General features: G+C 42.8%; 1 protein-coding gene across 1 annotated transcript in view; it reads left to right on the forward strand.

Moving 5' to 3' along the window:
• The window catches only part of ITSN2 (intersectin 2), a 337021-nt gene that overhangs the window by 144934 nt on the left and 164776 nt on the right, over positions 1 to 27311 (forward strand). Inside the window, exon 17 of the mRNA XM_053709622.1 lies at positions 13388 to 13509. Coding sequence (XP_053565597.1) covers positions 13388 to 13509 — 122 coding nt within the window. The remainder of the gene's footprint in view (positions 1 to 13387; positions 13510 to 27311) is intronic.

The raw sequence follows: 27311 nt of genomic DNA on the forward strand, positions 1-27311 counted from the left end.
GTAGGGGGCCGCGAATGGAACCTTGGGGAACACCACACGTGACTGGGAGAGGGAGGGAGTTGCTGTCAGAAATGGAGACATATTGTGATCAATTCGATACATATAATCGAAACCAGGTTAGCGAATGATCACTAATACCTTCATTTTTTAATTTGAGCAGTAGTATGTCGTGGTCTACTGTGTCAAAGGCCTTTGCAAAATCAAGGAAAATAGCTCCAGTAAGGTCTCCTTGTTCCATTCCAGTTTGGATGTCGTTGAAAACTTTTAGGAGGGCAGTTGTAGTGGAGTGATTTGTGAACGAAAACCTGATTGATCAGGGGTCAGATAGTTAGATTGTTGTTAATATGCACATAATTGCGTATAGACGCATTTTTCTAAGATTTTTGACAATACTGGGAGCAATGATATTGGGCGATAGTTAGAAACCAAGGTTATCTACTCACTGATATGGATAGGCACTACTCTTGCAGTCTTCCAAAGTTTGGGTTTGTATCCAGACACCAAGGATTTGTTAATTAGGGTTGTGACAGGTTTAGCAATTGCTGACGCACTAAGCTTCAACAGCATTGCTGGGATTTGATCAGGTCCAGACTGGTTTTTCATTTTTAGGTTATTAAGGTGTTTCTTAATGACATTGATGGGTACAGGTCTAAAATGGAACTTCTCTATATTGGGTCTTTGCTGTTTTAGTGGGGCCTAATCCACATTTGTAGCTTCAGGATGCGTGTCATTTATTAGTTTGTCAATCAGGGTGGTGGAGCGTCCAACAAAATAATAATTGCTAAAAGCATTTGCTACTTCTAAGGGCAGTTGCAGGGTTTGGTTGTCCACATTGACAGTGGAGGGTCGGGAGTGGATTGGTGGAGTTTGTAAGTTATTTATGAGTTTCCAAAACTTTCTAGGGTTTGATATGTTATTGTTCAGATTTTCACAGAAATATTGGGTCTTGGCCTATTTTGTTTGTTTAGTGCATATATTTCGCCATTGTATATATACACAGTGATCGTTCATAGAGCCAGAATGCTTGAACTTTGACCACAATGAATCCTGAAACTGGTACATTTGAATGAGGTCAGCTGTGATCCAATTCAAGTGTGCTCCTTTTACTCTCACCTTACGCAGCGGGGCATGTAAATTCCAAACTTGTAGGAGTTCGGACTGAAAGAATTCAACTGCAGAGTCAAGATCTGGGATTAGGTTTAATCTGTGCCAGGGGAGGTTCTTGATGTCATTTAGAAATGATTGAAGATTACATTTTTTGAAGGACCTGGTGATTTTAACATTGGGAGAGGTTTTAGTTGCCTTTATTTTGCCCACACAGTACACTAAGCAGTGGTCACTGAAATTGTTAGGGAGAACACCTGCCTCCTGGATTCGGTTGGGAGAGGTGGAGAGAATCCAATCGAGCAGGGTGTGATTATGGCTTTTGATGTTTATGCGAGTTGGGGAGGAGATTAATTGCGTTAGCTGCAAAGACTTAAACACAGAGCAACAACTATTATTTTTTGGATTCAGCCAATCAATATTAAAATCTCCAAAAACCAAAACTTCACTTTTTGGGTTTAGAGCTATGGTTTCACTAAGGAGATGTGCTATGTCAGAAAGGGAATGCACAGTGGAGCTAGGTGGGCGGTAGATTCCTGCAACAATGATTGATTTACTGCAGGGACCTCAATTGTGCCAGAAAGGAAATCAAAGGTGGCAGGAGGGTTAGATTTTTGTAAGGGGGTTTACTTTGTGGAATTGTCGACATAAATTACAATGCCGCTCCTCTCTTTGCTCTGTCATTTCTATGGCATGAATACCCATGTATTTCAATGGCAGAGTCAGGTATTTTTGCGGTTAGCCATGATTCAGAGATCACAATGATTTTGGGCTTGTATTGTAAACACCATGCTTGTAGTGCATCGATTTTTGGTAGTAAGCTGCGGATATTAAAGTGCACAAAGGAGATTCCTTTTTTAGCTGGAAGGCTAGGAATGGAATTTGTTGGGGGACCAGGGTTAGACTCGAGGTGTGTGCTTATGGCGGTAGTGATGTGAACAAAATTGGAGTGAGAAAAGGGTTAACACAAATAACAGTATGGTCATATTTGGATTCATGTTAGTGGTGTGAGGTGTGTAGATGAAAATAAAACAAAAATAGTACAAAATTAAAGGACCAGTCAACACAGTAGATTTGCATAATCAACAAATGCAAGATAACAAGACAATGCAATAGCACTTAGTCTGAACTTCAAATGAGTAGTAGATTTTTTTTCTGACAATTTTAAAATGTATGTCTTTTTCCACTCCCCCTGTACCATGTGACAGTCATCGGCCAATCACAAATGCATACACGTACCATGTGACAGCCAACAGCCATTCACAAATGCATACACACTTATTCTTGCACATTCTCAGTAGGAGCTGGTGACTCAAAAAGTTTAAATATAAAAAGACTGTGCACGTTTAGTTAATGGAAGTAAATTGGAAAGTTGTTTAAGATAGCATGCTCTATCTGAATCATGAACGTTTCATTTTGATTGAGTGTCCCATTCAGCTCTTGTATTATTCGAGAATCAATTAGACTTTATCAAAAGGGGAAATGTGACTTCCGTGTTTTTTTTTTTTTTTAGGGATATGGACTTGATCACATTGCATTTGTAAATTTATAGTCACAACAAAAATATTCACAGACTTGATTTTAAATTTCTCTTACATTCATCGTGTCTGCATTTGACGCTTCACAATTCGCTTTTGTATACTGTGCTATGTTTTTGTGATATTTAGATTTCACTATTTAAAGGGACATTAACCCCTTAATGACCGGACCATTTTTCAATTTTCTTACCCTTAATGACAATGGCTATTTTTACATTTCTGCAGTGTTTGTGTTTAGCTGTAATTTCCCTCTTACTCATTTACTGTACCCACACATATTATATACCGTTTTTCTCACCATTAAATGGACTTTCTAAAGATACCATTATTTTCATCATGTCTTATAATTTACTAAAAAAAAAAATAATAAAATATGAGGAAAAAATGGAAAAAAACACACTTTTTCTAACTTTGACCCCCAAAATCTGTTACACATCTACAATCACCAAAAAACACCCATGCTAAATAGTTTCTAAATTTTGTCCTGAGTTTAGAAATACCCAATGTTTACACGTTCTTTGCTTTTTTTGCAAGTTATGGGGCAATAAATACAAGAAGCACTTTGCTATTTCCAAACCACTTTTTTTCAAAATTAGCGCTAGTTACATTGGAACCCTGATATCTGTCAGGAATACCTGAATATCCCTTGACATGTATATATTTTTTTTTGGAAGACAACCCAAAGTATTGATCTAGGCCCATTTTGGTATATTTCATGCCACCATTTCACCGCCAAATGCGATCAAAAAAAAAAAAGTTCACTTTTTCACAAAATTTGTCACAAACTTTAGGTTTCCCACTGAAATTATTTACAAACAGCTTCTGCAATTATGGCACAAATGGTTGTAAATGCTTCTCTGGGATCCCCTTTTTTCAGAAATAGCAGACTTATATGGCTTTGGGGTTGCTTTTTGGTAATTAGAAGGCCGCTAAATGCCGCTGCGCACCACATGTGTTTTATGCCCAGGGGTGAAGGGGTTAATTAGGGAGCTTGTAGGGAGCTTGTAGGGTTAATTTTAGCTTTAGTGTAGTAGACAACCCCAAGTATTGATCTAGGCCCATTTTGGTATATTTTATGCCACCATTTCACCGCCAAATGCGAGCAAATAAAAAAAAAAAACTTAACATTTTTCACAATTTTAGGTTTCTCACTGAAATTATTTACAAACAGCTTGTGCAATTATGGCAGAAATTGTTGTAAAAGCTTCTCTGGGATCCCCTTTGTTCAGAAATAGCAGACTTATATGGCTTTGGCGTTGCTTTTTGGTAATTAGAAGGCCGCTAAATGCTGCTGCGCACCACACGTTAATTATGCCCAGCAGTGAAGGGGTTAAATTAGGTAGCTTGTAGGGAGCTTGCAGGGTTAATTTTAGAGATCAACCTCCCACCTGACACATCCCACCCCCTGATCCCTCCCAAACAGCTCTCTTCCCTCCCCCACCCCACAATTGTTCCCGCCATCTTAAGTACTGGCAGAAAGTCTGCCAGTACTAAATAAAAGAGGTTTTTTTTTTTTTTTTTTTAAATAAAAATAATAAAGTATTTTAGCTGTGATGGACCCCTGCCTTAGCCCCAACCTCCCTGATCCCCCCTCCAGCTCTCTAACCCTCTCCCCTACCTAATTACCGCCATCTTGGGTACTGGCAGCTGTCTGCCAGTACCCAGTTTGGCCCCAAAAACCCCCCAAAAAGTATTTTTATTTTATTTTTTACTTAAAAAACTATTTCTGTAGTGTAGCAGCCCCCCACAATACCCCCACCCCCTCCCAGATCCTTTTATATTTTTAAAAAAAAAAATTCCCTTTTTTTCCCCCTTTCTGCCCTCATTCATTGGTGTCAGTGTGGCTAATGGGTGCACGTGCACGCGCGCGCACATGCACGCGCGCCCCGTGCACACGCACATGCACGCTCACGTGCACACTCGCGCATTGTGCACGGGCACGCGCACCCTGCGGACACTGGCACTATCGCTACCGGTGCAGAGAGGGCCACAGAGTGGCTCTCTCTGCATCGGAGGCTTGTAAAGTGGTATTGCAGGATGCCTCCATATCGAGGCATCACTGCAATACCCTCAGAGCTGCTGGAAGCATTTGTGATCGCTTCCAGCACTCTGTTTGACAACTGACATACCAGGTACGTCCATTGTCATTAACTGCTTGTTAATGCATGACGTACCTGGTACGTCAGTTGTCATTAAGGGGTTAAAGGGACATAATACTCATATGCTAAATCACTTGAAACTGATGCAGTATAACTGTAAAAAGCTGACAGGAAAATATCACCTGGGCATCTTTATGTAAAAAAAGAAGATATTTTGCCTCACAATTTCTTCAGCTTAGCAGAGTAAGTTCTGTGTAAAAAAATATACTTCAGCTGTTGCTCAGCTGCAGGTAAAAATAAATAAATGAAGAAATAAACAGCAGCCAATCAGCATCAGCAGTGCTGAGTTCATGAACTCTTTTACTGTGATCTCATGAGATTTCACTTAACTCTCGTGAGATTTCATAGTAACCTTCCTTAAACTGAATAGGGAAATAAGATGAGTGTGCATGTAAGCTCACTCCCTTAGCTGTCCCGGGACAGACATACTGATTTGCTGTTTAGAAGTAATTTACAATGGGATGTGACTACTGAGGAATTTTTGAGGTAAAATATCTTTTCTTTTTTTACATAGAGATGTTCCGGTGATATTTTATAGTCCGCTTTTTACAGCTGTGCTGCATCACTTTCAAGTGTTTCAACATTTGGGTACAAGTGTTACATACTAAAAAATTTTTTAATATAAAAACTTTTTATAATTTTTATATAATTTTTTTTATCCTACCATACTCATTATTTATTAGCATCAGTATCAAAGACTTATTATAAAACTAATCTACTACAATCTTTTAATTTATTACAATTAATACTCCTATCTTCATTAATTTTATTTAGTGAATTTTTTAGTGCTTTTCTCCATAAAATGTATATTCTTTATTATTGTCTTAATATTTTCATCCCTCACAAGTAATATATATTTGTATACCTTTAAGTGGAATTATTATAAATTAGTAGGTTGTACAAAGAAGCTTTTTATACATATTTTATATATATTTTATACCTCTGTATTTAGAATCTTTTATATTGTATCTTTAAAAGCAATTCAAATCACTAGTATCTTTAGACAAACTGTATACAAGTTATAATAATATCGGACAAAAAAAGAAAAAAAACGTTTTTCTCTATTTTTCCTCAGTTTTTACTGAGACGGGTTAAAAAAAACAATGATTGGTTCTCAAAAAATTGAATTCACCAATCAGACTCATGCCTATAACATAATAGACGGCATTTGACTCTTTATGGGCATCTTGATAAAGGCCCCAGGCCGAAACGCGTAGATTTGCCCATATCAGCCAGCTCTAAAAAGAATATCATATTCTGAGTTATATTGCTTATGAAAAACGTTCCCTTTTGGACCCACAAACATTACTAAAGGGACTCTGAAGCTGCGATAGTAGCTTAGAGGATCTGTCCATAACAGACTGCTTCAAAACGGAATAACGGAGAAACAGATCACATACTTTGAGTTTACTATTTGTGCACAAACTTCCTCTTTCGGATCTACAACCTCTACCAAAAAGACCTTTGAAGCTGCGATAGTAGCTTAAAGGATATCAAATTCACAAAGTTGTTTAAAGACCGCACCAAGCTATTACTAATAGCGGATTGTCCAATATCTTAGAGACATTTTCATCTATATCTCTTTATTTGGAATCTGCTACAGTAGCTAATAAAGAGTCTATTTAATTGTTAATAAAATCAACCCATATATCTACCTAAGAGGTAAGGACACATAGAGGTCTGTCCTTTTCACCCAATCAACGCTCTAATCTTCACCCCAACGATACTGATCACCGCACACGACCCAGAAGTTCAAAGTTACCCGCTGGTCTAACATCACAGTCAAAGGAACGACAGACTGCCGTTTGATCCCTTCATACTAAGACGGTAAAAGGTAAAAACCACATAGCGCTCTTGTCAGATGGGTTCCAAACCAAACAACTAAAGTTAAATTTAACAGATATAACTTGATCATCTCTGGATCTTAAGCACTTACCGATTGGAAGATTATTTTTATTTTTATCAGCAATTTTCTGTTTTTAATCCACTGCAGTGCGATATTGTTTTTTTCTCGTATTGTCCATTTTACACTGATTCATGGTATAATCAATTTATGCATTACCTCTTTTAGAGTTTTTATCTGTATTAGATCAATTATTTAAGTACACGCTTATGTTTTTGGATCATCTATATAGAGTATTAATTAAATTTCGTTAGATTTTTATATTGCTTGTTGTTGATTTGCTACAAAGTATTACTAGTCAATCAGTTGCTTATCTCAAACATTGTATCTTTGCAATAGTCTTAGTATCCTTGTAATGAAATTAGTAGCTTTTTAGATTGGAATCACAGACTTTTATCTGTGTTTTATAGAATAAAAATTATTTAATATTTATTTTACTCTTTTGTATGTTTTGTTCATTAGTCAATAGTGATTTTAATAAGAGCTTCGTAATTAGATATTATTGTCTTAAAGTATTTACTATCATTAATTATTTTCTTTAGCCCACATAGCTTAGAGATATTTATCTCATTTTATTCCGTTTAATCGCATATTAGATCCCTTACTGTTTTAACAAACACTTTGATATTGTAATATAAACTGTTTACTTTCATTATGCTTTTATTTTGTCCCCTTTTTCCTGTAATTTAATATTTAAAATTCTGGACTTTCCATATCCTATTAAAAATGGAATAAAAATATTTTTATTGGGCACTTCGTGTTAAAAAAAAATATTGTAATAACTAATGGCATATTTTGATAATCGTTAGATGTGGGTGCCTTGATGCAGTAAAAATATATATATATTTTTAACTTCATTGTCTTAAGAAACATATAGCTTCTTTTCTTCATAAATGAAGAGTCCACAGCTGCATTCATTTATTTTGGGAATTTAGAACTTGGCCACCAGGAGGAGGCAAAGACACCCCAGCCAAAGGCTTAAATACTCCTCCCACTTCCCTCATCCCCCAGTCATTCTTTGCCTTTCGTCCCAGAAGGTTGGCAGAGAAGTGTCAGAAGTTTTCAATAGTCTCTTATGGAGGGTAGTACTCTTCGGCCGGAGATGCAGGGAGAGTCTTTCTGCGAAACCATCCCGACTCATTATAACAGCTCCACAAGCAATCAGCGTTGATGAATTTTGCTGCCTGCTTTTTTCTCCCAAGCCCATGGCAGAGGCGACGCTACAATCTGTCACACTTGAAGGGCCGTGTTCCTGTTCCACGCCGTAGATTTCGGTAAGATTGTTTCATTTTACTTTCATGATGGATGTATTGTAATTTCAACTGTTTATCCGAGAGGGGCTACAACCTTTCGGGGATAACTTTAACATAGGGTCTCAGTGAGGCACATTTTTGTATCTAGGAATCAAGCGTTAATATCTCCTGAGGGGGATTATTGAACAGGGGTGTTTATAATCATGTTTGTTATGTGATTCTGTCTGCTACTGTGTAGTGTTGCTTCGGCTCATGGCTATTTTGGAACATAACGGCCTATGTCTAGTGATGCAGCCTTTTCGGTCAGGCATGCTTTTGCCTGGACTGCATGGTTTACTGTGTTTTCCTGACCGCGTGGCGACGGAGAAATCCTGGTCCGCTGGTGTCTGGTTCTCTGGAGGCGGCAGTGTCCCAGTTATGGAGGATTCTTGGAGACAGACGGATGTCTCTGATTCAGTCTCTACTTCTTGCGAAGAATATGAATTGGCCCGGGTGATACATGCCCATCAGTTATGTTCCGAATGCCGTTTTAGAGTGCTCTGTTCCTCGGGATAGTCTGTTATTTGTGTATCCTTTTCCAGTTCTGAGCTTGGAAGTCTCTGTCCCCTGTTGGGCTGGTCCTTTGGGTCTGTCCGTTCTACCTGGGCGATAACCTATGGGTTTCCTTATCTTTTATTTTCATCCGGTGAGGATGATTTTTATTTAGTTTAAAGCTCATGTTGTGGTGTGATGTTTCCTTCGGGAACTTTCCTCTCTTGAATTGATACTTGCGATTTTGTTAGCTCTGTTTACAAAAGTCTGTCTGACTGTTCTTTATTCCTCCATCATCGGGGGAGACTCTATGTGGCCTTGACAGTGCTGAGGCCCTTGGTTTCAGGCTGGTTCTGACTGGGTACAAATCCTTCATTCTTTGAGGCCTAGTTCAGACACGTGGCACCTTTTTATGTCTGGTTGGTCTGCTAAGGTTGTCCAGTGATCACAATATGATTGTGTGATTGTCTTGTTTTACAAGCTTCAACTAGCACCCTGAGAGGACTTGAGGGTCTGTGGTTGCTTAGGGGCATGGGGGATTGGTTCAGTTCTCATTCGCTTTTCAATCTAGTGGACTGGGACTCCATTGAGATCCGCGGCGACATGCTCAGTCGTTTCCGAATTTTTCAGGAACTAGAGTGTTCCTTTTGTGGGTTGGAGGCTTGGAGGATTTAGGTCCTTCATACCGCCGTTCTTACGGTTTTGCCTTTCATAGTCTCTTTGGAAGTGACCTTTTAGGACTTATTCCTTTTAGAGGTTCTCTTCCTTCGGGTCGAGACTTTCTGGACTTCATCCGGATTTGTGGCGTCTTTGGCCGCTTAATTAGGAAGTGAAGGCCGAGAGGCTCTGTCTTCCTTCGGGAGTTAATCGTCTCCATATCAGGGGCGATAGGAGGTGTTGTCTCTTTTTCCAAGCTCTTTGCTTAGGGGATGTTTTTCTGTCTGGGTTCGGGATGCTTTGCATTCTTCTCCCTTGGGTGTGGTCCTCTGGACCGTTAATCTGAAAGGATTACGGAGACTAGCCTTTCTTCTACTCTCTTTCAGGTGACTGTTCTCATTTTCATTTCCCTTAGTGCTGCCCTTGGGGCCTTTGGGCTCTAGAGAAATTGTGTGGCTTTGTCGCGGCCTAGTAGCTTGCTGGGGGGGTGTTGACCTCTGGCTAAGGGTGTTCTCTTCCGTTTGGGCTGGGAATTCTAGTGAGTCCTGTACGGTTCTCACCCCCTGTGAGGTCTGATTGCTTCAGACAGGGTATCTTGTGTTCCCTGAGGGTGTCGTTCGTTCTAGGACGATTCTGGGTCCCGGGTCTGGAGTTCTTGTCTTGGATCCTTCTTGGATGTCTTGAGACTTATGATCCGATGGACTGGTTCGGGACGACCCAGTTTTTTTCAGGGACCCTATGTTGCGACATAGGGGCTAGCTCATTGGGCTTGCAAGCAGGTAGGCCAGAGTTCTCATCCACCTTCGGGTACTGGTTATAAACTTTAAGGCCTTACTTGTCCTTCGGATAGTGTGCTCCTCTATGGGGAGTTTTTTTCTCTTTTGGGTCAACAGTTGTGTCTCGATGATTTATCATTCAGTCCGTGTTTTGATCATACTATGGCTTCATGTCTTGTGGGCGTGTACGCTGTTGTTATCTTCCTTTTGGAGGGGATACTTTATCTTCCTTATGAGTTTGGGTTTCCTCTCTCTGGAGGGTCCTTGTCCTCCCCTGTGTGTAGGAGGTTGGTTCAGGTGGCATATTTCTGTAAGGGGCAGCATCTGCTGCTCTGTGGGCTCTGTTCCACCTGCTGGTAATTGGTCTCTCTATGTAGAGACTGTCTAAGAGAGTTGTGACAGGTCCTCCTACGGATCTATTGCACTTTTCTCTATTCCAGGTCCTAGGGGGTTCTCCTTGGGAGTGTCTTATTTTGGAGGAGCGGATTGGGTTGGCACCCGAGCTCTTTTGGGGTGGGTGAGTCCCCCCTTTTTTCTTCCATTCCCTGTGGCTTTTTTGTTGGGGTCTTCTGTCCCCCTGTCTATCAGACATGTCTGTCGCTTGGGCTGGTCTGGTGTTTGAGCAGGATCTGAGATCTGTTTCTCTGCTATTTCATCCTTGGAGCATTCGAGGTACACAGTAAGCCTTTTCGAAGTTTCTCCTTTCTCCACATTCAAGATTTGTGGGAAGGACTGGCGTCTCTTAGATAGCCTGCAACGTTATCCGCTGGTTAGTGGATACTTAGCAATCTGAAGGATCCTATCTTCAGCTGCTTTCTACTTGCCCTGCAAGTATTTACATTTCAGAGTCATTTTTAGATGACTGCAGCGTGCAGTGTTTTTGCTTCATGTGTTGTTCATCAGACCTATCTGAGCTTGCTGCACGAGGTTTCGTTCTGAATATTTCTGTATTCTGAGATACCTTTTTGCGACTTGGGGACCTTAGTCTTCAGTTGCTTTCTAGAGTGCGGTTGCACTGTGTTAGGGGAAGATGCTCTCTCTGTTTCAGACTCCCGGCCTTATCCCGTGGTTTCTGTATTTCTGAGATCTGGGCTTTGCCTCCCCTTGTTTCTATGAGACTGGTTGGGTCTCTGTTAGCCTGACTCGGTTTCTCGGGTTTTTGCTCTGTGTTTTTATTTAGGACTTGTGCCCTTTTTAGGGTTTTTTTCTGTAGTTCCTTATGCTAGCTGGAAGCTAGCTCAGCATACTAATGCACTGTAGCAAACCGAGGGTTGCAAGTTCGATCCCCGGCGAGGTCTGCTCAACCTTTCCTCCTTTCGAGGTTGATAAAATGAGCAGCGCCTTGAGTCCCTTAAGGGGGATTAGCCCCGCTTTACAAGTACAATCATGTTTTCTCTGTACCTTTTCTTCTTTGAGGAAGAATACAGTAGTTTGTTCCCTTTCTTTAGTAAGGGGTGTCTCTTGGAGGCTGTTGACTCAGTCGAGTCTAGTTCCTGTGGTCTCTAGCAAGGCTGTGGACTATCTGCGGGTCAGTGTGCTTGGGCATTTTCCTTTTTTTCCAAAGTTGTTCTCGGCTTCAGAGGAAGCAGGATTTTGTTGGGTTGGGGTTTTCAGGCCTGGTGCCCTCAGAATGGGCCGCCTCTTGTACCCTCCTGTTTTTGCATTCAGTGTCCTCTATAGCTTGGGTATTGTTTTCCCAAAAGTAATGAATGCAGCTGTGGACTCTTTCCATTTATGAAGAAAAACTTAAATTATGCTTACCTGATAATTTTCTTTTCTTCAAATGGAAAGAGTCCACAGCTCCCCGCCTGTATTTTTTCTGTGGGGCATCTGTTATTTTTGTTCTTCTGGCACTTTTTCACCCTGTTGTTTCTTCTACTGGTCCTTGTTCCTCGGCAGAATGACTGGGGGATGAGGGAAGGGGTAGGAGTATTTAAGCCTTTGGCTGGGTTGTCTTTGCCTCCTCCTGGTGGCCAGGTTCTTTTTTTCCAAAAGTAATTAATGCAGCTGTGGACTCTTTCCATTTGAAGAAAAGAAAATGATCAGGTAAGTATACTTTAAGTTTTTTTTTCTGGGGCTATTTGACTTGAGCATAATGTATGTAATGAATGTGCCCTATAAACGGATATAAAAAGTTATAATTTTGTGTAGATTTTCAAACCATTCAGTGTAGATCTTGGCTTGGGACAAGAAACTGATAGAGTATTATGTGCCATGAAACTGGTCTCACCCGCACAATGCAATCCTGCCAAATCCGCTGAGAATGCACAGAGGGTGCCACATATGTGACATATTAATTGTACACATTATGCTGGTACCAGGAAAAATTAGATTCAAGTCTAAGTAGTTCAGACTTCTTTTTGAAATACTAACACCTCCTCCTATCATGTGAAGTATTTTGTGCAGCCAAACTCAGTGTTACCTGCACAGATTGAATGAAAGTAGTCTTTTATAATTGTTACTTTTTATTTTAAATTCCTTTTGCTTTTACCACATGTAGCCAGCATTTAATGATCTTACAGTTTTAAACAACTTTCCATTTTATATTTATTATCTCATTTGCTTAGTTCTTTTGGTGTTCTTTGTTTAAAAGCATATCTAGGTAGGCTTGGGAGCCGCAATGCTCCACTGGGAGCTTGGCTAATGATTGATGGCTGCACATAAATGCCTCTTGTTATTGGCTTACCAATGTGTTCATCTAGCTCCCAGTATTGTATTGCTGCTCCTTCAACAAAGGATACTAAAATAATTAATCAAAATTGAAAACAGAAGTAAATTGGAACGTTGTTTAAAAATCAGTGCTGTACCTGAATCGTAAAAAAAAAATATTTGTGTTTCAGGTTCCTTTAATTAATTTCAAATGTGTTGTATCCTGTAGTCCATAACTGTATGTTAGTAGCACTTATCTATACTGTTTCTAATTTATTTCCTTCTGGAGATGTGGTCTCCAGAACCGCTCACAGTATTCTAGGTGAGGCCTTGCTAGCAACCTATTACATGGCATGTTTACAGCTAATGCTCCTCCATATAGACCATGGCCTTTTGCTTATTTCCCCTAATGCTTTGCTTCAGTGCTTCTTTGGCTTGAAATCATTCTTGTCACTTTAATGACTTTCATATAACTCTTTGGTTTGTTCTTCTTAGAATGACTTGCCTGATGTAAAAGGTTTAAAACTCATCCACAAAACATAGCATCTCCTGCTCTAAAGTTTAGGAATTAGTAAATCATAAAAGAAATTAGGCTCTGCACATGTCCATAACATGAGATGTATTGTTCCTTTTAGAATATTCCTCTAAGTGTTACATTATCTGTTCATTCTTTCATGCCACTTCTTAGGAACATGGTCTCAAACATTGCTGTACATCTGTGAGCCGGTTCTCATAAGCATGAGATCTTCATATTATTGCTTTTGTTGCCTGCACCAGATGTCAAATCATGATGGTGACAACTGTCTTCTGTTTTCAGAAATTGCCCAGGTAACAACGGCATATACCGCTACAGGAACTGAGCAGCTTAGTTTGGCTCCAGGGCAGCTTATACTAATACTAAAGAAGAACGCTTCTGGCTGGTGGCAAGGAGAGCTGCAGGTACTTTGTCTAATCTTGTCTTGTTCCTACTGTTGTATTTTATCTAGAGGGGAATAAACAGTATTAGCAAAGCAGCCGTCTATGTAAAGCTATTTACAGGAACGTGCCTCACTAGGAAGCAGCGCAATCCTATATAATAAAAGGCCAAGTGTGATTGTCCCAAGCTGTCATGCGAAGTAGAGACTGTGCGCGAGGACAAACACACCTGGCCTTCCAACTGACCTGGTGTCGTGTGGTGGAGTGGGCGTGGCCGGACGGGTGCGGAGTGGGCGTGACCGGGCGGGTGCGACGTGGACGTGGCCGGACGGGTGCGACGTGGCGTGGGCGGGGCCAGATGCCGAGAGACAGAGAGCTCTAAAGAGGTGGGATAGAGAGAGCAGAAGAGGGTGGATAGAGAGAGCAGAAGAGGGGGGATAGAGAGAGGGAGAGAGAGACAGCAAAAGAAAGAGGGGGAGAGAGACCGCAAAAGAAAGAGGGGGAGAGAGACCGCAAAAGAGAGGGGGAGAGAGACAGCAAAAGAGAGGGGGGAGAGAGACGGCAAAAGAGAGGGGGGAGAGAGAGACAGCAAAAGAGAGGGGGGAGAGAGAGACAGCAAAAGAGAGGGGGGAGAGAGAGACAGCAAAAGAGAGGGGGGAGAGAGACAGCAAAAGAGAGGGGGGAGAGAGACAGCAAAAGAGAGGAGGGAGAGAGACGGCAAAAGAAAGGAGGGAGAGAGATGGCAAAAGAGAGGGGGGAGAGAGCGCAAAAGAGAGGGGGGAGAGAGCGCAAAAGAGAGGGGGGGAGAGCGCAAAAGAGAGGGAGAGAGACGGCAAAAGAGGGGGAGAGAGAGAGAGCAAAAGAGAGGGAGAGAGACAGCAAAAGAGGGGGGGAGAGAGAGCAAAAGAGAGGGGGAGAGAGAGAGCACAAAAGATAGGGGGAGAGAGAGAGCGCAAAAGAGAGGGGGTTGAGAGAGAGAAAAAGAGTGGGGGAGAGAGGGAGCAAAAGAGAGCACAAAAGAGAGGGGGGAGAGAGAGCACAAAAGAGAGGGAGAGAGAGCGCAAAAGAGGGGGAGAGAGAGCGCAAAAGAGAGGGGGAGAGAGAGCGCGCAAAAGAGGGGGGAGAGAGAGCAAAAGAGAGAATGCAAAAGAGAGGGGGAGAGAGAGCGTAAAAGAGAGGGGGGAGAGAGAGAGCAAAAGAGAGGGGGAGCAAAAGAGAGGTGGAGCGAGAGAGAACGCAAAAGAGAGGGGGAGAGCGCGCAAAATAGAGGGGGGGGAGAGAGCACAAAAGAGAGGGGGAGAGAGAGCAAGGGGTGGGACCACTGTACAGCAAAAAAAGGCCTGTGTGAACGGGCTTTAGGACTAGTATATATATATATATATATATATATATTTGTATATGTCTCTCACACATTCACACTCTCACATGTACACACTCTCTCACACAGATTTCCACTAGTCCCATACTAGTAAAAACAAATTGTAGTGATTTTATAAAAAAAAAATTATTAAATGGACTAGTAACTTTTTTTCTCTTTACTATTTTTTTCCCCTGAATGTTAAACTTTAAAGCGACATAAACCCAATTTTTTTCTTTCATGATTCAGGTAGAACATACGGTTTTAAACAACTTTCCAATGTACTTCTATTATCACATTTTCTTAGTTTTCTTGTTATCTTTTGTTGAAAAGCAGGAAGATAAATTCAGGAGTGTGCATATATGTCTGAAACACTATATGGGCAGTGTCATGTAGTACTCCAGGCATGTACACACTGCCTATTTAGATATCTCTTCAACATAGAATACCATAAGAATGAAGCAAATTTGATAATATAAGTAAATTGGAAACTTTTTTAAAAATGTCTTCTCTATCTGAATTTGTTCTCTATCTATCTGAAAATTGGGTTTCATGTCCCTTTAAATTTTTTCCAGCCCTGTATGGAGAGATTTAAAGATATGTTAGAAGCACTCATTTGAATTATGTGGTAAATCAATGGAACTACTTATAATGCCTCTCTTAATTATTCTGTATTCCTATTGTTTCAATATTCAATTTGAAAAAGGGGTGTAATTTATTAAATCAGTTCAAACAACCTACCTGTAAATAACTGGAAAGAATACATAATTAGGACTCGCAGTGTTTTATGTATTTAATGGAAAAATTAAGATTTCACTTGTAATGCTGCATTGCATGGCAAAATGTCACCAAATCTCTTCTGTAATCCTGCCTCCTGCTCTCGTGCAACAAATTGTGTGTGTCAGGATGATTTAACTTGCCGTGTTGGTGTAGAAGGTAAAGAAGCAGTGACTGCTTCTTAAATTTGTTGTTTCAGGCTTTTTCATGTGGTAGCAATAACATGCAAGGAACATGGCTGCCTCATGGATACGGCAAAAGAAAGATGATCACAGTTGAAAGTTTGGACCTTGCTGGATGACAGCTTTTTTGTCCAGCACAGGGCTTTTACTGAGTAATTGGTAATTGTCTTTCAATAAACATAACCCCAGATCTATTGTTTCCTTCTTAATATGAGGAGAGTCCACTGCATAATTCCTTACTGTTGGGAAATACTGAACCTGGTTACCAGGAGGAGGTAAAGACACCCCAGCCAAAGGCTTAAATACTCCCCCTACTTCCCTCATATCCCAGTCATTCTTTGCCTTTTGTCACAAGAGGTTGACAGAGAAGTGTCAGAAGATTTGGAGTAGTTCCTTATGAAGGGTATCTACCCTTCGAAATGGGACTGGAGTTTTAAGTAGTCTTGTCAGCCTCTCAGTTAGAGCATTGATGAATGTTAGAGTCTGGAGATGCAGGGAGACTCTTTCTGCAAACGCATCCAGACTCGTATTAACAGCTCCTAAGCAATCGGAGTTGATGAGTTTCACTGCCTGCTTCCATCACTCAAGTCCATGTCATGAGTGATGCTACAAGACTTGAGAGGCTGTTAAACTTGAGAGGCTGTATTTCTGTTCCACGGCATAGATTCCAGTAAGATCGTTTCATTTTTGTTTACACATATGATAACAAAAGAAGACAGGGTCTCGGTGTGGCTCCTTTTATCTGTATGGAATCAAGGTTTAATATCTCCGGAGGGGGATTATTGAACATTGGGGATTAATCTCATAAATGTATTTGATTATGCTGCGACATGTGTGAGATGAGGCTCAGGCAGATGTTGGAATGTACAGGCTTTTTTTACTTTTGTTTTGGGAAGGTTTGGCACATTTTTTTGCTAATATAGCAGGGGTGGTCCTGCATTGCGCACCACGTGACCGGGTGTGGTCACACTTATTTCCTCTTTCTTGACCGAGCGGTTTAACAGAGAAGAAGCGTTTTCTCTGTTTGGCCTGGGTTATAGGAGGTGGTGAATGCCCCAGCCATTGGGAGTATAAAGGTGCCATTTTTTCTTATTAATCAATAGTCTGCTTTGTGAGCGCAAGCTATGGAGGATTCTGATGCGTTAGAGGGCACTCCCTCTTTGCCTAAGTCTAATGTTTGTCTATATTGTGAGGAGGCCGCAGTATACCCGCCTGCTCAACTATGTTCCACATCCCTTTAAAGTAATCATGTCAAAGAAGGTTAATATATTTGATACCACTGAGTCATCTACCTTTGAGGAGTCTCCGTTCCGTGAGGTGCGCACCCTACAGTCATCTCCTAATACACATGCAGCTTCCCGTAGCACTCCTAATCCTCCATCTGGAGGGGGCCTTTTACCGCCAGACTTTACTGAGCAGTTACAAACGGCAGTGTCTGTTGCCTTTAGTGCTGTACCTCACCCTGCTAAGCGCAAGCGAAAGGTCAAATATTGCTATCCTTCCCAGGGGTCATCAACTAGTTTTAGATTTATCTGATAAAAGAATTTCCAATGATGAGGGCGCCTCCGATACTTCAGAGGGCACTCTTTCTGGGTCGGAAACTGCTGCCTCTAAGCCTCCAGCTGCGAAGGAACCAGACTTTAGATTTAGGATTGAGCATTTACGCTTCCCGTTGAAGGAAGTTTTGGCTACGTTAGGGGTTCCGGAGCCCAAATTGCCTGAGGAACCTTTGATACCTAAAATAGATAAGGTCTACGAGGACAGGGTTGTACCACAAACTTTCCCAGTTCTCGTAAAGATGGCGAATATTATTAAGAATGAATGGGAAAGGATTGGTTCTTCATTTTCCCCTTCTTCTTCCTTTAAGTAATTGTTCCCTGTCCTGGACTCTCAATTGGAGTTGTGGGGTTCCATCCCCAAGGTAGATGGCGCTATCTCCACGCTTGCTAAGCGCACTACTATCCCGCTTGAGGATAGTTCGTCGTTTAAAGAGCCCATGGATAAGAAGTTAGAAACTCTGTTAAGAAAGATGTTTCAACATACAGGATATTTGTTTCAACCGGAAGCGTCTGTTGCTGTGGTTGCTGGAGCGGCTACCTGCTGGTGTGATGACTTATTTGAGTTGATCAAGGTGGAGGGTCCCATCAACGTGATCCAGGAAAGAATTAAGGCCTAAGGTTGGCTAAATCTTTTATTTGTGATGCTAATATGCAAATTATTCGCCTGAATGCTAAGGCTTCCGGTTTTTCTATTCAAGCACTTAGGGCACTCTGGTTGAAGTCCTGGTCTGCGGACATCACTTCTAAGTCCAGACTTCTTTCCCTTCCCTTTAAGGGAAAGATTTTATTTGGTCCAGGCCTGGACTCAATTATCTCCACGGTTACTGGAGGCAAGGGTGCCTTTTTACCGCAGGATAAGAAGAACAAGCCTTAGGGAAAAGGTCCTAATTTCTTCTGTTATGTGTGATCAGTCCACGGGTCATCATTACTTCTGGGATATAACTCCTCCCCAACAGGAAATGCAAGAGGATTCACCCAGCAGAGCTGCATATAGCTCCTCCCCTCTACGTCAGTCCCAGTCATTCTCTTGCACCCAACGACTAGATAGGATGTGTGAGAGGACTATGGTGATTATACTTAGTTTTTATGACTTCAATCAAAAGTTTGTTATTTTACAATAGCACCGGAGCGTGTTATTACTTCTCTGGCAGAGTTTGAGGAAGAATCTACCAGAGTTTTTTTTACTATGATTTTAACCGGAGTAGTTAAGATCATATTGCTGTTCTCGGCCATCTGAGGGAGGTAAAAGCTTCAGATCAGGGGACAGCGGGCAGATGAATCTGCATTGAGGTATGTAGCAGTTTTTATTTTCTGAATGGAATTGATGAGAAAATCCTGCCATACCGTTATAATGACATGTATGTATACACTTCAGTATTCTGGGGATGGTATTTCACCGGAACTACTCTGTTAAAAGTCACTAATCCTTTTAATAAGTATTTATCATGTTAAACGTTTTTGCTGGAATGTAGAATCGTTTACATTTCTGAGGTACTGAGTAAATAAATATTTGGGCATTATTTTCCACTTGGCAGTTGTTTGGTTTTAATTGTGACAGTTTCGTTTCTCTTCACTGCTGTGTGTGAGGGGGAGGGGCCGTTTTTGGCGCTCTTTGCTACGCATCAAAAATTTCCAGTCAGTTACTCTTATATTTCCTGCATGATCCGGTTCATCTCCGACAGATCTCAGGGGTCTTCAAACTTCTTTAGAGGGAGGTAGATTCTCTCAGCAGAGCTGTGAGAATTTTATATTGACTGTGAATAAAAACGTTGCTCTGTAATTTTTATGTCAAATTTAATTATTGTTATTTTACTAATGGAAACCTGCTGCTGCCCCAAAGACAGCATGAACCGAGAGCCCCCGATCCGGGACCGGATCTAGTGGGGGGCAGACTTTCTCTCTTCGCCCAGGCCTGGGCAAGAGATGTTCAGGATCCCTGGGCGCTAGAGATCATATCTCAGGGATACCTTCTAGACTTCAAATTATCTCCCCCAAGAGGGAGATTTCATCTGTCAAGGTTGTCAACAAACCAGATAAAGAAAGAAGCGTTTCTACGCTGTGTACAAGATCTGTTATTAATGGGAGTGATCCATCCGGTTCCGCGGTCGGAACAAGGACAAGGGTTCTACTCAAACCTGTTTGTGGTTCCCAAAAAAGAGGGAACTTTCAGGCCAATCTTAGATTTAAAGATGCTAAACAAATTCCTAAGAGTTCCATCGTTCAAAATGGAAACTATTCGGACAATCTTACCCATGATCCAAAAGGGTCAGTACATGACCACAGTGGATTTAAAAGATGCTTACCTTCACATACCGATTCACAAAGATCATCACCGGTATCTAAGGTTTGCCTTCCTAGACAGGCACTACCAGTTTGTAGCTCTTCCATTCGGATTGGCTACGGCTCCAAGAATATTCACAAAGGTTCTGGGTGCCCTTCTGGCGGTACTAAGACCGCGAGGGATTTCGGTAGCTCCGTACCTAGACGACATTCTGATACAAGCTTCAAGCTTTCAAACTGCCAAGTCTCATACAGAGTTAGTTCTGGCATTTCTAAGGTCGCATGGATGGAAAGTGAACGAAAAGAAGAGTTCTCTTTTTCCTCTCACAAGAGTTCCATTCTTAGGGACTCTTATAGATTCTGTAGAAATGAAGATTTACCTGACAGAAGACAGGTTAACAAAGCTTCAAAATGCATGCCGTGTCCTTCATTCCATTCAACACCCGTCAGTAGCTCAATGCATGGAGGTGATCGGCTTAATGGTAGCGGCAATGGACATAGTACCTTTTGCACGCCTACACCTCAGACCGCTGCAATTGTGCATGCTAAGTCAGTGGAATGGGGATTACTCAGATTTGTCCCCTACTCTGAATCTGAATCAAGAGACCAGAAATTCTCTTCTATGGTGGCTTTATCGGCCACACCTGTCCAGGGGGATGCCATTCAGCAGGCCAGACTGGACAATTGTAACAACAGACGCCAGCCTACTAGGTTGGGGCGCTGTCTGGAATTCTCTGAAGGCTCAGGGACTATGGAATCAGGAGGAGAGTCTCCTTCCAATAAACATTCTGGAATTGAGAGCAGTTCTCAATGCCCTTCTGGCTTGGCCCCAATTAACAACTCGGGGGTTCATCAGGTTTCAGTCGGACAACATCACGACTGTAGCTTACATCAACCATCAGGGAGGGACAAGAAGCTCCCTAGCAATGATGGAAGTATCAAAGATAATTCGCTGGGCAGAGTCTCACTCTTGCCACCTGTCAGCAATCCACATCCCGGGAGTGGAGAACTGGGAGGCGGATTTCTTGAGTCGCCAGACTTTTCATCCGGGGGAGTGGGAACTTCATCCGGAGGTCTTTGCCCAAATACTTCGACGTTGGGGCAAACCAGAGATAGATCTCATGGCGTCTCGCCAGAACGCCAAACTTCCCCACTACGGGTCCAGATCCAGGGATCCGGGAGCGGTTCTGATAGATGCTTTGACAGCACCTTGGTACTTCGGGATGGCTTATGTGTTTCCACCCTTCCCGCTGCTTCCTCGATTGATTGCCAAAATCAAACAGGAGAGAGCATCAGTGATTCTAATAGCGCCTGCATGGCCACGCAGGACTTGGTATGCAGATCTAGTGGACATGTCATCCTGTCCGCCTTGGTCTCTACCTCTAAGACAGGACCTTCTGATACAGGGTCCATTCAAACATCTAAATCTAACTTCTCTGAAGCTGACTGCTTGGAAATTGAACGCTTGATTTTATCAAAACGTGGTTTTTCTGAGTCGGTTATTGATACCCTGATACAGGCTAGGAAGCCTGTTACCAGAAGGATTTACCATAAAATATGGCGTAAATACCTATACTGGTGCGAATCCAAAGGTTACTCCTGGAGTAAGGTTAGGATCCCTAGGATATTGTCCTTTCTACAAGAAGGTTTAGAAAAGGGTTTATCAGCTAGTTCATTAAAGGGACAGATTTCAGCTCTGTCCATCTTATTACACAGGCGTCTGTCAGAAAATCCAGACGTCCAGGCTTTTTGTCAGGCTTTAGCTAGGATCAAGCCTGTGTTTAAAGCTGTTGCTCCGCCATGGAGTTTAAACTTAGTTCTTAACGTTTTACAGGGTGTTCCGTTTGAACCCCTTCATTCCATTGATATAAAATTGTTATCTTGGAAAGTTCTGTTTTTAATGGCTATTTCCTCGGCTCGAAGAGTCTCTGAGTTATCAGCCTTACATTGTGATTCTCCTTATCTGATTTTTCACTCAGACAAGGTAGTTCTGCGTACTAAACCTGGGTTCTTACCTAAGGTAGTCACTAACAGGAATATCAATCAAGAGATTGTTGTTCCATCCTTGTGTCCAAATCCTTCTTCAAAGAAGGAACGTCTTCTACACAATCTGGATGTAGTTCGTGCCCTCAAGTTCTACTTGCAGGCAACTAAAGATTTTCGCCAAACTTCTTCCCTGTTTGTCGTTTATTCTGGACAGAGGAGAGGTCAAAAAGCTTCTGCTACCTCTCTCTCTTTTTGGCTTCGTAGCATAATACGTTTAGCCTATGAGACTGCTGGACAGCAGCCTCCTGAAAGAATTACAGCTCACTCCACTAGAGCTGTGGCTTCCACTTGGGCCTTTAAGAATGAGGCCTCTGTTGAACAGATTTGCAAGGCTGCAACTTGGTCTTCGCTTCATACTTTTTCCAAATTTTACAAATTTGACACTTTTGCTTCTTCGGAGGCTATTTTTGGGAGAAAGGTTCTTCAGGCAGTGGTTCCTTCTGTATAATGAGCCTGCCTATCCCTCCCGTCATCCGTGTACTTTTGCTTTGGTATTGGTATCCCAGAAGTAATGATGACCCGTGGACTGATCACACATAACAGAAGAAAACATAATTTATGCTTACCTGATAAATTCCTTTCTTCTGTTGTGTGATCAGTCCACGGCCCGCCCTGTTTTAAGGCAGGTAAATATCTTTTAAATTATACTCCAGTCACCACTTCACCCTTGGTTACTCCTTTCTCGTTGATTCTTGGTCGAATGACTGGGACTGACGTAGAGGGGAGGAGCTATATGCAGCTCTGCTGGGTGAATCCTCTTGCATTTCCTGTTGGGGAGGAGTTATATCCCAGAAGTAATGATGACCCGTGGACTGATCACACAACAGAAGAAAGGAATTTATCAGGTAAGCATAAATTATGTTTTTCGTTCCTTTCGTTCTGATAAATCCCATCGGCCACAGCCCACTGCAAAGCCCGAGCAATCCAAGGGTACTAGGAAACCGGCTCAGTCCTGGAATAAATCCAAGCAGAGCAAGAAGCCCGCAGAGACAAAGTCTGCATAAAGAGCGGCCCCCAATCCGGTTCTGGATCACATAGGGGGCAGACTGTCGCTCTTCTCGGACGTTCTCGGGCGTTCAATATGGAGACGATAAGGTATATCCTTCCCTTAGTTCAGGAAGGACAATTCATGACTACTATAGATCTGAAGGATGCTTACCTTCACTTTCCAATCCACAAGGAACACTTCAGGTTCCTAAGGTTTGCGTTCTTGGACCAGCACTTCCAGTTTATTGCACTTCTGTTTGGTCTAGCTACTGCTCCAAGAGTTTTTACGAAGGTTCTAGGGGCTCTGCTTGCAGTGGCCAGAACCAGAGGTATAGCAGTGGCTCCATACTTGGACAATTTTCTGGTTCAAGCACCATGCTGTCGTCTGGTGGAGGACCATTCGAAAGCTCTTCTTTTCTTCTTCGATTTCATGCTTGGCAGATAAACTTAGAAAAGAGTTCTCTTATTCCTAGTACCAGGGTGGAATTCCTGGGTACTATAATAGACTCCATATCCATGAGGATATTCCTTACAGACCAGAGACGTTACAAGCTAACATCTGCTTGTCTTGCCCTCCAGACCTCCTTAAGGCCCTCTGTGGCTCGGTGTATGGAGGTGATTGGTCTCATGATGTCCAGCATGGACATCATTCCTTTTGCCAGATTCCATCTCAGACCTCTTCAGCTGTGCATGCTGAGACAGTGGAATGGCGATCATTCGGATCTGTCTCAACAGATTTCTCTGGACATCTGGTCTGTCCAGATCACCTGATAATAATAATAATAATAATAATAATATCGGTTATTTGTAGAGCGCCAACAGATTCCGCAGCGCTAGTCCCAAGGGACATCCTTCTGGAGACCATCCTGGGAGATTGTGACTACGGATGCAAGTCTATCAGGACGGGGAGCCTTTTGGGGTGCCAGGAAGGCACAGGGCCTGTGTTCTCGAGAGGGATCCCACCTCCCGATCAACATTCTGGATCTTTGAGCGATCTTAAATGCTCTGAAGGCTTGGCCTCTTCTGGGTTCGTTCCAGTTTATCAGATTCCCACCATCAGACAACACAACTTTGGTGGCTCAGGGGCGAACAAGGAGCTCCCTAGCAAGGAGGGAAGTATCTCTGATTCTGGAGTGTGCGGAGGCCCACAACTGCTCACTGTCAGCGATCCACATTCCGGGTGTGGACAACTGGGAAGCGGCCTTTCTCAGCAGACAATCTGTCAGGGTGCCAAGAATCAGACTGAGACAAGAAGTGCAAAAATAATCACACCTTTATTAATAGCAAAAAATAATAAAAAGTCCACAAGTCAAATAACAAGCCAGGAATCAAAACCAGAGCTGGTAGTCAGACAAGCCGAGTCAGGAGCCAAAGCGAGTAGTCAGACGAGCCGGAATCAGGAACAAGGAGAACAGCAGAGTCAGGAGCAAGTCAGGAATCAGGAACCAGAAAGGACATTGGACAGCCAGGTAATGCACAGGAGCTCTCACAAACAGGTCTGAGACAACGCAAGGGCAAAGCATACTGAACAGAGGCCCTTTAAATAATAAGTGATGACATCACAATTCTGAGACTGCATCCTGTCTCACACTGATGATGTACACCAGTCTGGCCATAAAAGGAAGTGCAGGAAATGAGCAGCATCACACAGTATGCACCAGAGTCAGCAAGAGAGGTGAGTAAAATGGCTGCCAGCAGCACATGGCAAACAAAACAGGGAAAAAACCCTGACAGTACCCTCCCCTCAACAACCCCTCCCCCGCGGGAGGACAAAAGGCTTATTGGGGAAACGGGCATGGAAGGCATGGAGGAGGGCGGGAGCATGAACATCAGAGGAGGGAACCCATGAACGTTCCTCCGAACCGTAGCCCCTCCAGTGAACCAAATACTGTACGCGGCCCCTGGACATACGAGAGTCAATAATGCTGCTGACCTCATACTCCTCATGGTTGTCAACAAAGATAGGACGGGGACGAGGCAACACAGTGGTAAACCGATTACAAACCAATGGATTTAAGAGGGAGACATGAAAAACAGTGGAGATGCGCATTGCAGGAGGAAGGTTAAGATCGTAGGCCACAGGATTGACCCGTCGGAGTATTCGAAAAAGACCAACATAACAGGGAGCCAGTTTATCGGAAGGCACACGATGATTCAAGTTGCAGGAGGACAGCCAAACTCTCTCACCAACCTGGTAGGAAGGCGCAGGCAGACGCCTACGATCAGCCTGGAACTTTTAGCGCTGCATAGAACTATGAAGGCAATCCTGAATCTGCACCCACGTGGAACAGAGTTGCCGGAGATGCTCCTCCAAAGCCGGAATACCCTGAGACATGAATGAATCGGGCAACAAGGATGGTTGAAACGCATAATTCGCCATGAACGGGGTTAACTTGGAGGAAGCATTAATAGCACTATTACGAGCAAACTCTGCCCAAGGTAACAGTTCAGACCAATTATTGTGGTGATCTGAGACATAGCAAAGGAGTAACTGTTCCAGAGCTTGATTAGACCGTTACGCAGCCCCATTGGATTGAGGGTGATATGCAGAGGAGAAGGAAAGCTGGAACGCCAAAATCTGGAGACAAACTGGCTACCCCGCTCCGACACTCTCTCCTTGGGTAACCCATGTAAACGAAGACCTCCCAGGCAAAAATTGAAGCAAGCTCCTGAGCGGTAGGCATTTTAGAAAAATGACCATAAGGATAACAGTATTGTCATTGGAAACAGGGAGCTCGACAATGAAGTCCATGGAAAGATGTTTCCAAAGGCGCTCACCATTAGCATTAGGTTGAAGAAGACCCACAGGAAGACGTCGAGGAGTCTTATTCTGTGCACAAACTGAGCAGGAGGCAACATACGCAGCAACATCAGAACGAAGACCTGGCCACCAGAATTGTCGAGTGACAGACCAAATCATTTGGTTCTTGCCTGGATGACCTGCGGCTTTAGGATAGTGGTAAGTGTGCAAACGTTTAGTTAGAAGATTCACAGGAACAAAACACCACTAGGTTTCTCAGGAGGTGCATTGCTTCGTGCAGCCAGAATCTCCTCCCCCAAGGGAGAAGTCAAATTAGTACGTATGGTAGCCAAAATATGGTCAGGAGGTATAACTGAAGTAGGTACAGACTCCTCCTTGGACAGAGGGGAAAACAGAACAACTGGAAATGCGGAGAGTTTATGACCTGGAACTCGAGAGTTTCAAAATGGAGCGCCCCGACAGCCATGGATAACGGAGCAGTTTTGTGAGTAACGAGTGCGGGCTGAAGGGGCCTGCCATCAATGGCCTCAATAGCAAGCGGAACGGACCGAGGCAAAACAGGAATGGAGTGCTTTGATACAAAAAACTGTCAATGAAATAGTCCGCAGCACCGCAGTCAACAAGAGCCTGGGTGACTATGGAGGAGTCCACCCAGGAAAGGACAACCGTGACCAAAGGTTTCTCCTTTAGCGGTTCCGGGGACGAGGATAAACCACCCAAGGTCTGCCCCTGACAGGACCTTAGGTGTGAGCGTTTCCTGGCCGTGTAGGACAAGACTTCAAAAGGTGCCCTGTAACCCACAATAGAGGCAGAGCCCCTCCCTCCTCCTAAAGGCCCTCTCCGCCATGGAGAGACGCGTGAATTCCAACTACATCGGCTCAGCAGTACCTGGTGACACGGGACCAGGAGGCATGGGAGGAGAGGGAGACATGGGTGGGAACAAACACATAGGAGACAACGGAACAGGAGGCTTCCGCAAGCGCTCCTTGAAAGAGGGCCTCTCACTTAGTCTGATGTCAATTAGGATCAAAAAAGACACCAATGCCTCAAGATCTTCTGGTAAATCTCTGGCAGCAACTTAGTCTTTAATCGCATCAGAAAACCCATGAAAGATCTTGATAAAGCCCACATACACGGGTGAAACGCGTAGAAGTAATAAGTTGCCTGTTTACCAGAACTAAACCCACTAGGTACCTAGTATTTGCCCGCGCGTATTAACGCTAAGAGCGGGTGCTCATTCCACCTCCAGGATTGCATTTACGAAGATCCAGATAATCTTTCACAAGCAGGGAGCTGTGAGCATTGGAAGCCAAAGACAACAGTCCATCAGGTACTTACACGCAGGGAGCAGCGTACCTTAGCCGGTCACCTCCCCACGGAGGGAGTGGTGAATCCTGTGCCGGAGATTAGGAGCTGCAGCATACAAAGCGGCCCACACGCAAGGAGCGTGTTGTGATAAAGGACCACAGAATCTTGGACGGATTACAGCGGCATTTGGTTACAGCCGCTGCAACTATCTGTGAGTTAAAGCTACATACATAACAAAGCAAAGATACAAAGTATCCAAAATAAGAAACAATTTGTCGTTTTTACCCATTATATTGATTATAATCACGGAGACAAGTCTCATACGTAATATACCCTAACAACCAAAAGGGATTTCATCTGCTGAAGATTTAATAAGGACTACAGAGACTGTCCATTATATTCTGGAATAAATTGATTTTAAGGTTTTAAGCATTTAATCAATTCTATTTTTAAGCGCATATTATATATATATATTTTTTCATCAGGGTGGTATTCCTAAAGTATAAGTTGAAGATATCATGTTAAGTATTTTATGTGTCTGAAATTGTTTTTATACATTGTTTTTATGA

Source organism: Bombina bombina, chromosome 4 (genome assembly GCF_027579735.1).
Source record: "Bombina bombina isolate aBomBom1 chromosome 4, aBomBom1.pri, whole genome shotgun sequence".
NCBI classification, from domain to species: Eukaryota; Metazoa; Chordata; class Amphibia; order Anura; family Bombinatoridae; genus Bombina; species Bombina bombina.